Genomic DNA, 12,187 nt, shown 5'->3' with positions numbered 1-12,187 from the left:
ACTACAATTGGTTCAGGTGTTACAAAAAGAAAGGCCACAAGCAATATTACCAAATCACATGTTTTATTCAAATTTAAGCATTCAGAAAGTAAAAGTAGCTGTATTTGTTGATGCCCCATCATAAATAAATGTATTGTTCACTGGCTTATACTGTCTTGTTACTATTTTGATAGCCTCGTGAGCAACACAGCCACCTAAAAATGCAGCCACACTATGTATTTCTGCACCTCCGTACCGACACATTTCATGAATATGATCATCTTTTGGAAAAGGATTGCAGGAGATGTCACTAAGTAGTTTAGACACGCATGACTTCAGTTTAGCTATGTCAGCTTCAGGTTCCCAGTCTCCGGGAGGCCTACAATGTTCGGAGTGGAAAGCTTCTGCTGCTCTGAGCATCACATAATGAACCATCATGACATCAGGCTCCTCCAGATATCTTGCGATGTAAGCTGAAACTGAGCCCCCTAACTGGTACTCCGTAGCAATATTGGAGCCCTTTATCAAATGCAAATCATTGGCGTGCCTGCAAAACAGTTTGACTTCATTCTCGCTGATACTATCACAGTGTAGTTGAGACACTATTTGCTGTACTTTCCTATAAACTACTTCAGCATCCATTGCGGCTTGAGCTCGGTAGATGTTTTGGAGTTTGATGTAATGTTCAGTGGAGGCAGTCATATCTGGTAACACTCCTCTCACTGGTAACTTGCCCTTTCCTTCAGCTTCAATAAAGCTTCGCAAAGCTGAACAAATTATCCAGAATGGAGCACTTTCTTTAGTCAAGTTAGTAGCAGCACTGCTATATAAAAGTTCCTGAATTTTAACAGGTAAAAAGGTTGGGACTAAAGCAGTGTTCACAGCCTTCAGCGCCTCATCAAAGTTTTCTTCATTTATAGGTATACCATTTTCATCCTTCCTTATGAATTCTTCTATTATAGTTTTAATTTCAGCCTTTTCTTTTCTACTCATGGGCCAGCATTTTGGATTCCTTAATTGCCATTTTTGGACTGCTTTGTGTAAAATTACAATCCAAGGTATATGGCCATGATCTTTCAAATCAACAGTATCAATATCAAAACTATTTAAGTAATCTGACAGTGACTGAAAAGGTACATCTAAACGCAAGTCTGGTTGTTCATTGTCAGGGTGACTCTCTACAACTGCATGCTCTTTAATTTGAATTCTAAATGACCCCAAAAAGCCCACAGACCGACATAATATGAAAGGCACATTGATATCCCACAAATGTTGTGATAAATCTCGGATGGTCTTCTCTCCAAGAGCTGTTCCTATCACTACACTAAAAGTTTTGAAGAAATCAGCATTGTCCTTGAGTATTTGATCTGGAGGTTCTTGTACGGCATGACCTTGTACAGATGAATTAAGTTCCAGCAAAAGCCGAAGAGATTCCGAGCCCCTGTTCAAACCTTTGCTTGAGTGTTCTAAGAAAAAGTTGGAACCAATATCTTCTTCACTTACTGTAGAATCATCTACAATTGTGATTGCACCGACGCCGGGTAAAACGATAGATTTAAGGATCTCTGTACCTAATGCCGTTGCATTTATCAAGCAAACATGAGAATTTTCAAGTGCAGACTGTCCGTGATCACCCCACAAGCGGAGTTGACGATCATATTGTTTATTCTTCTCGCTTTGCTCTGGCGATTTGGGAGATGGTGACGCCATCATGTATAATGATTCTATAAGGCAGGTTAATATAAATTATTTCTTAATTTCTTAAAAGCTAAGTAATAAATAAATGGAATCTGTGTTTGAATTAAATCCGTCAAAGGCGACGAAACGAAATCGCAAACGCAAATTGCCGAATTTGCCGAACTTACAATAGTTTGACAATTTTGACATTGACAGTATTAATTAACTTTTGAAAGCATACGGCACCAGCATTTTCTGTTACATACAAAGGTAGAAATGTTTCAGAGACGTTACCAGAGGGCCAAGTTTAGACTCGTGGTTCTTAACTAGGATAGCAGACAAAACTGTGCACTTAGCGGAAAAATCTATCCACTTGAAATGCACACAAAACCACTGTTTGCCCTTTTTGTTATATTATCCACATGTTCAGTTAATTTGGGAGCTCTTTATTTATCTTTATTAACGTGATTATTATGCAGAGATCGTGGCTAGTGGAAATATGTAGTCTCTGCCTAGCCCTTCGGGAAAAAGGCGTGATTTTATGTATGTATGTATTATGTGAAATATTTTTTCATCCAATTTGTTGAATTCAAATTTAGTTTGACAGTTTAAGTGATTAGTATGATGCTTTTACGTCGTGGGAAAGATTTACTAATGTTGACAAAGTATAATGGTTCTCTCTTTAACCATCTTTCTCTCTGTCTTTTATTTCGGATCTGAAGATAGGACTATAATCTCCTTGGATAAGGTTAAGAAATATGTAATAATTGTTAATAGATGTTCAGGTTCAGCCAAGTAATGTTTTTAAATCTGTGTTTAGGCTCACAATCCTACAGTCAAAGCATGTTTTGGCTGCGTATCCGTATTATCTACGGGTACCGTTATAGTTAAAACATCTTGAAGATGTCAATGTCAAAATTACAACAATGAGTCCAGTCCAGCCTTCCTTTTAGTCCAAGTCCAGCTAAGAGTCCAGCCCAAAAGATTCAAGCCAGTCCACTGACACTGACTCAATCGACTCCAGTCCAGTTTTTTTTTTTTTTTTTTTTTTTTTTTTATATACGGGACAAATTACACTGATTGAGTTAGCTTCAGTCGCTGCAATTTGACTTTTAGTAAAAATTAGATTTCATGCCAAAGCCAACTCCAGCTCATTACACTATTCAATCGAATTATTTGATGTGAAATGATTATAAATTATTCTTGGACTCATGTGTATGGAAATGAATTTACAAACGTTATTTCAGGATTTCAATCCTAGGTAATATTGCTTACTAGGTCCAATGGTACTCAAATATGGTTTTTCATGGTTTTCATTGAAAATATTGGTTGTTTATTTTTCAGCAAATTCGTAGTCCATAGCTGTTTACTTGTTTTTACTGCGTTACTAGCGTTAAAGCTAGATAATTCTATAACATGGTCGTATTGGGCTGTGTTTACACCAATATGGGTATGGAAATTCCTGGTCGTGTTGGGTGCTACAGTTGGAACGTACGTTTGGTGGCAGTATCCTCATTTCAGGTGAGTATGATTTTTAGGAAATTTTAAAAATCATTGAATATATAATAAACCTAAGATAAGTCATAATCATTCTTATGGCATTTGTCCCAGGTGCATATCTTCTAGGCTCCCTTGGTGACTTTAGGTCTCTCCCAAGAATTCTGGTGGTAAAATATGGAGCAATTTAGATAAAGCTTTATGGACAGTACAGCTTTAGTGAATAAATATTTTATTTTATTGCTCCTAATTTCAGACAAAAACTATGCAGTAAAAAGAAACTGGCTTGTGTAAATCAGATTTTATATGAGGTGACTCCCCTGTGATTTCTACAATTTTGACAGGGGAATCTAACCCATATACCCATATATATAGTTTTGTTCTAATTTTATTGATCCTGTTGTTTTATTTTCCAGGTTAGAGGGTGAAGCATACATCCACTACAAAGCTATGCTTATAAGCCTTGCCATCCACCTCATACTGTTGATGTTTGAGTTGTTAGTGTGTGACCAACTAACAACTGGTCGACACACATGGGTGTTAGTCTTTATACCACTCATCTTCATCAGTATAGTTTCAATTGCCATCTGTATATGGTCTGTGAAACATGACCGTAGTTATGAGGTACATATGTGTTGTTTTTATTTGGTTAAGTAATGTTGTTTAAAAAAATGATTTTATTGATTTAATCTTCTAATTCCTGGCTTTAGTCCCGGTTGCATCCTCACCACTCTAGTGAGAAGGCCAGGGTATCCCTTTGACCATGGATCTTGATTGAGTGTGTCAGGTTTTACATGAAGCAACTCCCATCTTGCCTCTGCAACTTTTGCAGGTAAAGTTAACCAATATTGGATCAAACGTGGCTACGCATCTGATTGCCTGAATGTGCAAGTTTCCTCATGGTAACAGCATCAGGAAGTTTTCATACATTGCTTCGAAAATAGTCATTGGTACACGGCTAGGGTGGGATTCAAACCTGGTGTCTTTCTGCAGGATACAAGATAACGCTTAATGAAGTCAACACAACTGATAATTATATCTACTACTGCTTCCAAAAGGCAACAGTAGAAGTGCCAGAAAAAACTACACTCTAGTATTTCCACCAAAGCAATACAAATATAGATCATATGTTATGTCTAAACCGTGGACGCAAGACAATGTAGTCTACTTAAAAAACTGAATGTACATCCTTAAAATCACACCCCACTGTAATGTAAAACAGAGGTGGATACTAATTCATTCCAGTCTCTATCTCTCTGTTAGTGCTCTGTCTACCACGTAAGGGAAAATGACGTGATTATATGTAGCTATGTATAAATAAATATAAACACACAATATGACTGTTCTAAGTCAAAACTTACAATTTTTTTATGCATATTTTCAGTTGGAATTGTTTTGTGCGGTGAACATACTTCAATTCATTTTCTTGCCACTGAAGCTGGACGCGGTCATTTTCTGGTCTTGGGAAGTGGTCTTTGTTCCCCTCTGGATACTGATGTGCCTCAGCCTTGTAGGTGAGTGTATGTACAATTTCTTTCTACTAACACTAGATAGATAACACATTTATCCTACCTACCAGTCATGTGGAGAGGATGAATGAAAGCAGGTTGACTAAACAGATATACAAGGAGAGTGTGGGGGGAAAGATCGGAGTGGGAAGACCTAGACGAACGTATCTTGATCAAATTAAACACGTCCTGGCAAAGGGTCAGGTCAAAAGTACCCGAAACCGCCGAGCTTGCATGAAGATAGTTATGAATGTGGATGAAGCATAAAGTATGCAGAGATCGTGGCAAGTGGAAAGAGGTAGTCTCTGCCTACCCCTCCAGGAAAGAGGCGTGATTTTATGTATGTATACAGTGTGTCAGTATATATTATTATATTATGTTTATCCTACAGTGCTACAGATACAAACAAATATTACAATAACAAATACAAGTAAAATAAAATTTAAATCAAAAGATCACTTTTAATTCAACATGGATTAGGTATTCCCCTGCACATACAGTGGTCAGATGGGAGTTATTTCATGTAAAAACATGACTAACTCAATTCAGAATCATAGATATAAAGCTCATCCCGGGCTCCTTTTCATGTCGTTCGATTCATTGGTTCAATTGTGAGGTGGTGACAAAGAAACTAACTTATTTTTCCATTTATCAAATAAGTATGGAATGGATAACATTAGTATGGAGTGTAGCAGAACATGCAAGCGATATGACATATACTTTTGTGCAATAAGTCAATTTATTCATTTGCAGGGGTGTTGTACAGCATAATATTCGCGGGCATACTGCTCAGGACGCCCGAAGTGAATATACAACAGCGGAGGACCAGCTTCAATTCCGCGCTGGCGTATACCTTCACCGTCATACCTATATTGGTGTTCCAGGCAAGTCAAAAGATATATAAATCATTAATAAATGTTACTCCGAAGTGTAGGGACTAAATCTTTGTTTGGCCGGCAACTGGCTGGTAGTTTTAATAAAATATAAAATATATACATAAAATAACGCCCCTTTTCGGGAGGGGTAGGTGAACTAATTTTCCACTTGCCAAGATCCCTGCATACCTAGTTCATTCGCTACGACATTATCTATCGTATTATTCTATCGGTATCTTTGATTTGACCTTTTCCCAGGATATAGCGGGCAAAAGCTTGTTGAGGCGACTATACTAGTGAATGTGTGCTTGCTTTTCTTAAGGCACCTTAATAATAACACTGATGTTTATAGGTGCTATTAACAAATAAGCTGGACGACGGCCTATCCCTGACGTACACGGTGGTCGTGAGCCCTCTGTTCGTCAGCTATGCCGCCCTCATCATCATGTCCTTCAGCTCCAAGGGAGGGAACAAATGTAAGTGCATTCATTTTTTAAGTCAAAACTTCTATAACGGCGTTGTACACTTTTTGTGACGGGAAAAAAAGGTTAAACTCGCGTCAGGACAATGACATGATCGGAAATTCGTAAGACGTCGCTTGCGCGATTCTGCGGTATTTTTTTGTTATACTACTACACGCATATTTTAAAATTCCGCATTTGTGCAAAATTTTCCTTACAATTCTTAAATTTTTTGAGTCGTCCCAACTTATTTATATTTCCTATGAATAGTATCGCATCAGTTTGTTATTATTGTTTTAACCGTTTGTCTTTTGATGCGGTATTTGCGAGTTCGAGTCTCAAAGTCTGTTAACCGACGATGGAATACGCGACTAATCTTTCAAGACATACCTAGCTACACTTTTGTATTACTGATAGAAGTTAATGTATTCAGAAGCCTTGGAGACCTCAAGTGGTGCGAATAGATTACCAACTGTGTAGATCACAAATCCGTTAGTAGTGCCAACTTTATTTTTGTAATGTTTAAGCAGATTTGATCTCAGTAGACATCATTTGTGGGCAATTTGACATATTATTAAAGGAATGAGCCTCCCAACTTTTTGTTCCCTCCCAACAATTCTTTTATTCCATTAGATTATCACCCGACTTTTTGGTTAAAAAAATCAGTTAACAAATTTATCAACAGGGTGGTTCGGTATCAGGAAAGATTTTTGCCAATTTCTGCTGTCGGTATTCCCCCTACTACAGGAGTATGCGAACATAGCATACAACAACAACGTGAACAGGGCCTCCCCCGGGGTCCCCGAGCCCAACCAGGAGCCCTACCGAGACGACGACACTCATAAAAAAGTCAAAGACAGCAAAAAATCCCAAAAGAATCAGAAAAAGAGTGATATATTGAAACCAGTAGTGCCTGCGACTAGTATAGATATGCCTGATTGAGTTTCGATAGTGCTCATGTGTTCACTTAAATTCGTTTCATGTAAATACTTGGCTTAAGCGGAGACTCACTGCGGTAAATTATACAACTAAATAAGCTTTGAAGTTTTGTACTTATAGTTTATTTTACTTTGACTATAACGTAATATGTCGGTGTTTTATTAACTTAACGTTCAACTTTATGGCTTAATGATGGAATTGAGATTCAAATAGTGACATATAATTCTCATGTACTATCTGTCTATCTATGTTTACTGTTATAAAATTGAACTGGTTTTAATTGTAATTATATTACAAGCGGCTCAATGTTTTGTTTATATTCATGGGCAATTTTTTATGAGCTTATATTTAGGGTTAGTTTACCGCAATGATTCTTAACTACCTATCTATAAGCTTTTAAATTAACGCAAATTCAGAGCGAATAAATTCAAATGTTGATGTTTTTGTTCTGTTTTTGCATTCATTTAAATTCTTGTCTAGGTATAATGTAACAGAGCAATATTTAACATTGTTAAGTTTGGTATTAGAGCTAAGCATGTTTCGTGTTAGCAGAAGTGAACATTTCAATGATATCCGAATTAAAATTTTGTGAATAATATTGAAAAGAATCAGAATTATAATTATTGCATACATAGGTATGCATAGTAGGGCGCATTATAAAATTGAAGTTATTAGAAGGCGATCAGAAAGGCTGTGTAGCCAACCCTAGTGTAGTTTTAATCTATAATTGCAGTTCTGATACCTCAATTTATATTGATTTACTTTATTGTGCTTTTTTGTATTACTTTCATTACTGTTTCTATAGCAGACTTAAATTTTCTCTAAATTGGGGTTGGCAACACTGCAATCAGATAACGCTTGTAAAGAAAGTAGCGATCTGATTGGTTGTCATTTAAAAGTGTGCGTGAATACGCACCCTTACTCCTGAATTGCGAGCTGTAACTTAACGTAGACAATTGTAAAAATTCTAACGACATTATTTTAGATATCTGAATAATTTAAGACAGTAGAAGTGGTAAAGTACTGGTGAATGTGTCGTCGCAACTGAATCTTATGGCATCGTAACATCTTTCATATTGCATCTTAATTATACGATTCGTCTGATAGCTTTACAACTGCGCAGAACACTACTTGCGATTGAAGGCGACTCCACATAATTTCTATAGTCAAGTTCAAGTTCAATAAGTCTTTCTATTCTTCTTCCTTCTGGTTATAGACCCGGTTACATCCTCACCACTCTAGAGAGGAGCCTCGACACACCTTTGTTCTGGATTCTGGTGAGTCAGCTTTTTACACGAAGTGACTCAGATCTGACCTCTGCAACCTTTATTTAAAGTAATGAAGCGAAGATCTTCCGCCAGGCCAGGTGTGATTTCTGGGAAATCGCGGCTCCGACGATGTTGAGTCGGAGGTTATACTTATGCTCCAATCCGTGAAATCTTGGGCGATTTAAATTTCCTTTTGCTGCTATTGGCTGAGCGCGTCACATTCTTCGCTGTGACAGGTGGTGTGTGAAGTTAGTAATGTCGCCACAAATATAATTTCGATAATAATCTTTTGAACTTTGAACCTTTATGCGAATCACGTATTATGACCGGGCACCCTACCGATTCGACCATCGACGCTCTTTATATGGCTTTCTATTGTATCATATTATTCCTATTGCTATGGTTGGCATTAATTTTACTTTTGCTCAAAACTTGGGAGTGAGGATTAAGAGATGCATCAATATTTATCGACAGGCTATGCTTAGAACTCCTGTTTATGTTATAGGTACACAAACTGAAAATTACCACGGAAATATAATTCTGAAATTTTTTGTAGTATAATTTTTTACTTTAATAATAATAATCTTCATGTTTTGCATTTTTTAATGTATTTTGCTTCGCCCGTGGTACATATATAACACAGGTAGACAATGTACCTTTTTAACGGTGAAAGGATTCTAAGGATCAGTGCAGTGTTTCTGAAGATACTCAGTCCTTACAAACAAAAAATCAAAGTTGCAAGCTTTACCTCGTTATACTATTGGTATAGATTGTATTATACAGTCATACACTGTGTATATTTTAAACTGTATATAAATTCTTACCATACTGATGATTTCTTCTTGAACGGAAAATACCTACTTCACATAGTCTAAAAAATATTTTTATTGCACGCATTTTAATTTCCAAATATGTTATTTTCGGTACATTTCATTATTATATGTTTATTTCAGTAAAAGAATCATTATGGAAACTCACTTTAGTGGCATTTTATGTAAAAATATATAAAAATTATATGATTTATACATTACTAACTATATTTATACATTATAACAAAATCCAAACTTGGCCTATGAAACTATTATAGTTTCATAGGCCTAGTTTGGATTTTGTTCCTAACCGCCCTTCTGATGCTTTTGATACATTTCATAAACGTAGCAAAAATGTAAAGATGTAAACTCATGCATATCATTATTGCATTACTTTATATCAGGCTATACTAACAGCATTTAAGGTATTATTGTATGCGATGAATTTACATTGTGATATAAAATTGGTCATTGTCTTTTAAAAAAGTTGATTTACGCAAGTTGCAAATTAACCTGTATTTTTATATACCGTGAATTTTCCATAGAGCATATGATTAACTTTATAATAGGACAGGCAATATCCAGTGCTAAATATGCATATATTTATTATGTTTTATATCCTCGTTTAATGTTTTGCTGTTGTGTTTTGTTTTTGAACATGGTAGGAATAATCGACCCGAAAAACCATAGTGACGGGGGCGCGTCGATATCGATAGCCAGTTATTATCCGTAGTAATTATTCACACAAAGTAGACGCATCAATAGAGGCATTTGGATTTCTCGAGTCAATATGGAGAAGTTCTTTGTATGTTCATACCACGATTGGTTAGTGTTATTTTAAAAAAAGGTTGACAATACAAATTAGTTTAATTTAATATTGTGCGATTATCGTACTAAATTAAGCGCTATCGGGGCCTTTGGTTATTGATTAGTCAAAAATGTTTAAACTTCTATCATGTATGTTTTATAGTGCGAAACAAACGACTGAGTTATTTATAAAATGGTATCGCTGCATATTTTTGTCTCCGAACGACGTTATACCAAATTGGTTTCAAGCAAAACATGTTGGTTTTGGTTTACCCTTTGGTCCTAGCAGCTGTACGACTTGCCGTGATCTTATAAAATAATGAGTTTAAGTTAAATTGAAATGTTAGGGATATGTAATACTATATTTACTTGTCTTTAGATGCGGATGTTGTGTAAGATTATTTTATTTACCTTCCAAACTGGACGTTCTTGTTATACAGTTGTAATATTCAGCTTAAGCTAGTCTTATTTTAAAGAGTATACATAACTTGATTTATATACGAGTATATTATGTTATATCTACATATATATTTATGCTTCGCTTCCATAACTGGTATTTCTTTCGGATTAAGTAGGTATGTTTAAGTTGATAAATATCAAGGGTTTTCTGTTAATTGAGATAAGTACCTAGTAAAAATATATGTAAATACTAATTAACTTGGGTTTAATATGATTACGTATTTTACGTTATTGTTATGAATTGAGTAACAATATTTAACTAAGCGATAGTTGGTGTTACTGATAGAAATGTTATCATTTTTTATTTGTAGTTTTAAATAGAGTAGGATGTCGTGATAACTCGCAATAAAGGTTGGGGAGACGAAATAGGAGGCGACTTGGTGTCGTGAAGAATTCACGTTATGAACGGTGCAAATGGCACGCTAGGAACCTAATAGTTACAAAGGGTGTCTAGTTAAAATAAAATTAAAATTTATTTTTAAATAGGAAAATTTAGAATATTTTTTTTATAATATAAAAATTTTGGCATAAAAATCAAAAGGGAATTTTCCTTCCCTAGTTTACTTCAAAGCCGTATTTCATATTATTCTAGAAAATATTATAATTAGATACCCTCTGTACTTTATTATAAGCGGCTACTAATAATTTTAGCAATAAATTTATTAACCTTATATAGGTATATTACGTGTATGTATACCACTTTTTCAAATTATTTCAAGATTTTTTCACGAATCGAAATGCTTCTTTTGTTTTAAGTATTATCATTGTTTAAAATATTTAGATGTAAAATTGGTAAAGTAACGTCTTTGGATATTTTCGAATAGTCGATTGGATTTCTTCTTATACTTGCTCACCATTTATATTAAAGATGCTTTTTTATTTATTAGTAACAATTACATTAGTGATCACGTTTAGGCGCAATTGGTCCAATTCGCATTTGGACCAATCACTTTCTTCGCGATCGGACGGAATTAGTTAAAAATCGCGAAATAGGAACATCTTTAGAAAATCATCAGATCAATTGCATTTGGCACCAGTTGCGGCTTTGACGATATATTGCCATAATAGGCTATAAATGTTACAAGTTTGAAGCTCTGGATAAAGTGCATTGTTCATATAGATGCCCTTACTGTTGGAAAATTCGTAGTCAAAAAAGTTAATCGATACTTGTTTGAGTTTTAGCTACTTTGGGTATTGAGTATTGTCGTAGAAGGCGTGATTTGTGGCATTATAATACACATTTTGTTTACTTTGTTTTATTATTATTTTTGCTTTTAACAATATCACGTAAATAGTTATAATTATAGCCCTATAAGCGAATAACTTGAGTATTATTTATTACACATTGAAATCGCTTGCAAACAAAATTGTATGACGTTGTTACGCTACTTTCGTTTACTGTGATATTTCTCTTCCTATCATGACTTGTAATATTGGATTGAACATAAATAAATATTTTGTTAAAGTTATATGTTTTGTTTTATTCAAATGAACCTTCTCGTAATAAGTGTACGTAAATCGTTCTAAGAAAAATAATTCTTTTGATTCACATACAAAGTTCCACACATTGCGTTAAAATAGACCATACAAAACAAATACTTACTTATTTGTGCAACGCTGATCGAAATAACGATGCAAAATGATTTTTATACTTTTGTTTATTATTATTAGTAGGTTGTATTGATGTTAGCTATTCTTAATTATTTATTATTATTCTAATTTAATTATTTCCTTTAATAAATGCAAAATATTTTGCGAACAAACTTCCCTCGCGTCACCTTGACTTACTTCCTGAAACTATTAATCTTTGGGCAAAATTAAAGTTTACGTAAGTCGATGAAACGCAAACCTTCCCCTTGAACTCGCTGCCGTAGAAAGTAGTTTAAGTTTTAATTTTGCTTAAACCTA

General features: G+C 35.0%; 2 protein-coding genes across 3 annotated transcripts; one reads left to right on the top strand and one right to left on the bottom strand.

Annotated features, from left to right (window-relative positions):
* Positions 1-41: 41 nt before the first annotated feature.
* On the bottom strand, positions 42-1,843 carry LOC106139686 (NEDD8-activating enzyme E1 regulatory subunit). The gene has a single exon (XM_013341174.2). It carries the CDS (start codon positions 1,690-1,692, stop codon positions 82-84), a length of 1,611 nt encoding a protein of 536 aa, XP_013196628.1. The 5' UTR covers positions 1,693-1,843; the 3' UTR covers positions 42-81.
* Positions 1,844-2,600: 757 nt separating this feature from the next.
* LOC106139694 (transmembrane protein 185A) lies at positions 2,601-11,748 on the top strand. 2 transcript variants are annotated; one of them, XM_013341185.2, is made up of 8 exons: positions 2,601-2,684; positions 2,746-2,917; positions 3,001-3,177; positions 3,570-3,777; positions 4,538-4,667; positions 5,415-5,545; positions 5,889-6,012; positions 6,683-11,748. In XM_013341185.2, the coding sequence occupies exons 2-8, from the start codon at positions 2,868-2,870 to the stop codon at positions 6,937-6,939; spliced, it is 1,077 nt and encodes a 358-aa protein (XP_013196639.1). In that variant the 5' UTR covers positions 2,601-2,684; positions 2,746-2,867; the 3' UTR covers positions 6,940-11,748. The 2 variants fall into 2 exon arrangements, with proteins under 2 accessions (XP_013196639.1, XP_060804097.1); XM_060948114.1 differs by having other exon boundaries at positions 4,538-4,673.
* The last annotated feature ends 439 nt before the right edge of the window (positions 11,749-12,187 follow it).

This window comes from Amyelois transitella, chromosome 15 (assembly GCF_032362555.1).
Source record: "Amyelois transitella isolate CPQ chromosome 15, ilAmyTran1.1, whole genome shotgun sequence".
NCBI classification, from domain to species: Eukaryota; Metazoa; Arthropoda; class Insecta; order Lepidoptera; family Pyralidae; genus Amyelois; species Amyelois transitella.
This window is presented reverse-complemented; position numbering and strand designations above follow the sequence as displayed.

Excerpts from the sequence above, each read along its gene's own strand:
- LOC106139686 (XM_013341174.2), bottom strand. The coding sequence starts at position 1,692 with ATGATGGCGTCACCATCTCCCAAATCGCCAGAGCAAAGCGAGAAGAAT.
- LOC106139694 (XM_060948114.1), top strand. The coding sequence starts at position 2,868 with ATGTGTATGGAAATGAATTTACAAACGTTATTTCAGGATTTCAATCCT. Across the intron at positions 2,918-3,000 it reads TTTCAGGATTTCAATCCTAG|CAAATTCGTAGTCCATAGCT; the intron begins GTAATATTGCTT and ends TTTATTTTTCAG. Across the intron at positions 4,674-5,414 it reads CCTCAGCCTTGTAGGTGAGT|GGGTGTTGTACAGCATAATA; the intron begins GTATGTACAATT and ends ATTCATTTGCAG.